The sequence below is a fragment of the Pteropus medius genome, unplaced genomic scaffold (genome assembly GCF_902729225.1).
Source record: "Pteropus medius unplaced genomic scaffold, Ma_sr-lr_union100, whole genome shotgun sequence".
NCBI classification, from domain to species: Eukaryota; Metazoa; Chordata; class Mammalia; order Chiroptera; family Pteropodidae; genus Pteropus; species Pteropus medius.
In genome coordinates, this window is record NW_024342466.1 from 4,720,033 (window position 1) to 4,723,364 (window position 3,332).

The window sequence follows — 3,332 nt, forward strand, 5'->3', positions numbered from 1 at the left end:
TTTGCGGGATCTTGGATTGAGGGACTCTGGTGATAAAAGACAGTTTAGAGGTCTGAGGGGATTACTGTGTTGGGGGTCACGCAGTTTGTGGGGAGCTGGCCGGGTGTTTGCTGGGTTGGGGTCTAACCCGGTGGGGGCTGTGGGTTGGTGGGGAGCAGGGAGCTCCCTCGCTGACGGCTGCCCGCTGTGCTCTCCTCCCAGCCTGCTCTGGGGCCAAGCATCATGTTCCTGCAGACGTACAAGACGGCCAGCAGCACCGTGCTCGACGTCCTCTTCCGCCTTGCAGAGACGCACAACCTGTCGGTGGCGCTGCCCGCAGGCTCGGGCTTCCACCTGGGCTACCCCTGGCTCTTCCTGGCACGCTACGTGGAGGGTGCAGAGCGCGACGGCTCACGGCGCTGCTTCAATGTTATGTGCAGCCACCTGAGGTTCAACCTGCCGGAGGCGCGCCGCGCCCGGGCCCTCCGCGGGGGGCGGGGCTGTGGAGCCGGTGGCTCGGCGAGGCCTTGGGTGCACTCCGTGGCTTTGAGGCGTGGCTGTGCTGGAGGGGCTGCGGCCTGGTGCGGGGGTGCTGCAGGGACATGGCCGGAGGGGGCGCGTAGAGGACCTTCGGGAGGCCCCGCCCCCGCCCCCGTGGCCTGCACCCTGACAGCCTGGGAGCCTCTCCTTCCTCTTCCCTCACCCAGTTCCTCCTGCCCCAGGACCTTTGCACGTGCCGACCCTTCGGCAGGGATGCTGTTCACAGCTCCCCTGTGGGTCATTTGGGTCTCAGCTTAGAGGTCACCTCCTCCTGGGGGGCATCCCTGACCTCCCTTCCGAGGTGGAGTTTGGGAGGAGGGGCATTGCCTGTGCCGGTGTTTTCGAATCATTCTGGACTCCGGTGGGGGGAGTGGCAGTCAGGGGGGCAAGGCGGCCTGGACTGGATGCAGGGAGGCCAGACAGGAGAGGCGCTGGGCGGTTCAGATGTGCTGTGGGATGTAGGGGGAGACGCCGCCTGCCCCTTGGGCCCAGGAAGAAGCCGGGAGGGTCACCGCCCTCGCTCTGTCCCCACGCAGGTGCGGAAAGTCATGCCGCAGGACACTTTCTACTTCTCCGTCCTCAGAAACCCCATTTCCCAGCTGGAGTCCCCCTTTGCCTACTACCGCGGCTTCGTGCCCGCCTTCAGGGGCGCGGCGAGCCTGGACGCCTTCCTGGCCGCCCCGCACGCCCGCCGCAACCGGAGTCCGGACCTGCGCAACGCCTGCGCCAGGAACAACATGTGGTTCGACCTCGGCTTCGACCACAACGCGCCGGCCCGCGACAGCCACGTGCGCGCGCGCCTGGCCGCGGCGGCGCGGCGCCTCCAGCTGGTGCCATCGCCGAGCACTTCGACGAGTCCATGGTGCTGCTGCGGCACCGGCTGCGCTAGCGCCTGGACGACGTCGAGTCCTTCAGGCTCAATTCGCGCAGCCCACGCAATGTCACCAGCCTGACGCCCCAGGGCCGGGAGCGCGCCAAGCGCTGGGGTGCCCTGGACTGGCGCCTCGACCAGCACTTCAGCCGCACCTTCTGGGCCAGGGCGCACGCGGAGCTGGGCGCGCGGCGGCTGCGCTCCGAGGCTGCGCGAGCTCGCGGGCCTGTGCCTGCAGGACGGCGCGCCCAAGAGCAGGACGCAGGTCGCAGACCGCCGGCTGAGCCCCTACCAGTCGGGCGACGCCGACATCCTGGGCTACAACCTTCGGGCAGGACTTGACAACCAGACTCTGCGGATGTGTCAGAGGATGGTCATGCCAGAGCTGCAGTACGCGGGCGCGCTTGTACACCCTGCAGTTCCCCGAAGAGCCCCCCAAGGCCATCCCCTTCCTGCAGGCATAGCCCTGCCTGTGGACGCCAGCTTCCCTGCTGCCGTCCTGGGGTTCGGAGCAGGACTCCCGGGCACCTGGACACCCAGGCCGGCAAGACCCCTGGTCTTCTGGGTGAAAGTACCTAGGAAGAGAGCTCCCTGTGATCTGCCCTCCTGCTGAGGTCCCCAAACCTGGGACAGTAGACACACTTGACGTGTGAGGGTGTGGACCTAGTCATCAAATAGGCAAGTCTTACAAGGTGGAAAGCGAGGGATAGTTAACGACGTGTCCACACACTGCCCACAGAAGGGACGCGAGTGGACACATTGCCCGTCTGAGAGACAGAGCCCAGGGCAGCGGGGCCCTGAGGGAGCTTGGAGCAGCTCCCCTGCGTCTGCTGGCCGTGGGGATGGGGACACTGGTGCAGCACCACAGGCAGAGCTCAAAGACGGGCTGGGGAGCAGGGGTGAGGGGTCACGGGTCGGGACCGTCCAGCTCCCCATCTTTGGCTGTAGGAGGCTTATTTCCTACCAAAGAATGGTTTTAGGTTGAGAAATGTTCAAATTGCTCACAAGACAAATGGCCGAGGGTCCGTGCTGCAACCCCTCCCCGTGTTCAGTGGAGGGAGATGCCTGCTGGGGGTGGGGGGGCAAGGCTCATGGTTGCCATGGAGACTGCCTTGGATGCAGTCCCAGAAAAGGGTAGCCTGCAGGCACCCCTGTTGTTCGTGGGGAGGACTGAAGACACCCTGCCTGGCAGGACGTGTTCCCTGGTTGCTGGGGCCTGGTGGTCACAGTGGGCTTCCCACACTCAGCGTCGTGTGCTCACGGGTGCCCAGCTGGCCTGCCTGCCCAGTTCTGGGAGGTCAGGGCTCTCGGCTCTGCAGACCCCAGCAGCTGGGCCCCCACCTGCTGAGGGGGCTACTGTTATGTGTAGCCCGTCCACACTTTTCAGGGGGGCCAGCATATCAGGGAAGGGGCAACCGCCGAACAATCGAAATGGGTGGTTTAATGGAGGGGACTGTAAGAGATCAGAGGACATATTGCAGTGAATTCGATAATAAAAGAGAATATTTGGAAAGTAAAAAAAAATGACTTCTAAAAAATTGAATAGAGACTGTAAAATAGAAGACATACCCGCTAGGAGACCCTCTGGGGGACACTCATCCCCAGCCCGGAGGGCAGAGCAAAGAGGGGGCTCCCGCAGGAAACTGGAGAAGGGGTGGCCTGGTGAGGGACAGGTGTCTGGACGGGGAGGCAGGGCGATGCGGGAGAAACTGACCCTGGTTTGAAGCAAGACTCAGGTCAAACCCTGTGCCCCAGGCCAGGCAGGCTCCGCCCACCCCCGAGGGAGCAAGATCCCCCCTTCCTGTGGGCGAGCGTGTGACACCCGGCAAGAAGGCGCTGCTGCGTGTTCGGGGCCAGGAATCAGGCCTCGGCCGCGGCCCACGGAGCTGCGAGGACACACTCCACACAAGGGCACGGAACGAGGACAGATCGCGGGAATTCC

The 3,332-nt window shown here is 64.5% G+C and overlaps 1 protein-coding gene across 1 annotated transcript in view; it reads left to right on the plus strand.

Annotated features, from left to right (window-relative positions):
* GAL3ST2 (galactose-3-O-sulfotransferase 2) overlaps positions 1-3,008 on the plus strand; it is a 14,839-nt gene extending 11,831 nt beyond the window's left edge. The window contains 5 exon segments of the mRNA XM_039861641.1: positions 202-444; positions 1,056-1,350; positions 1,353-1,599; positions 1,601-1,787; positions 1,789-3,008. Coding sequence (XP_039717575.1) covers positions 202-444; positions 1,056-1,350; positions 1,353-1,599; positions 1,601-1,787; positions 1,789-1,854 — 1,038 coding nt within the window. The 3' untranslated portion in view covers positions 1,855-3,008.
* Positions 3,009-3,332: the final 324 nt, after the last annotated feature.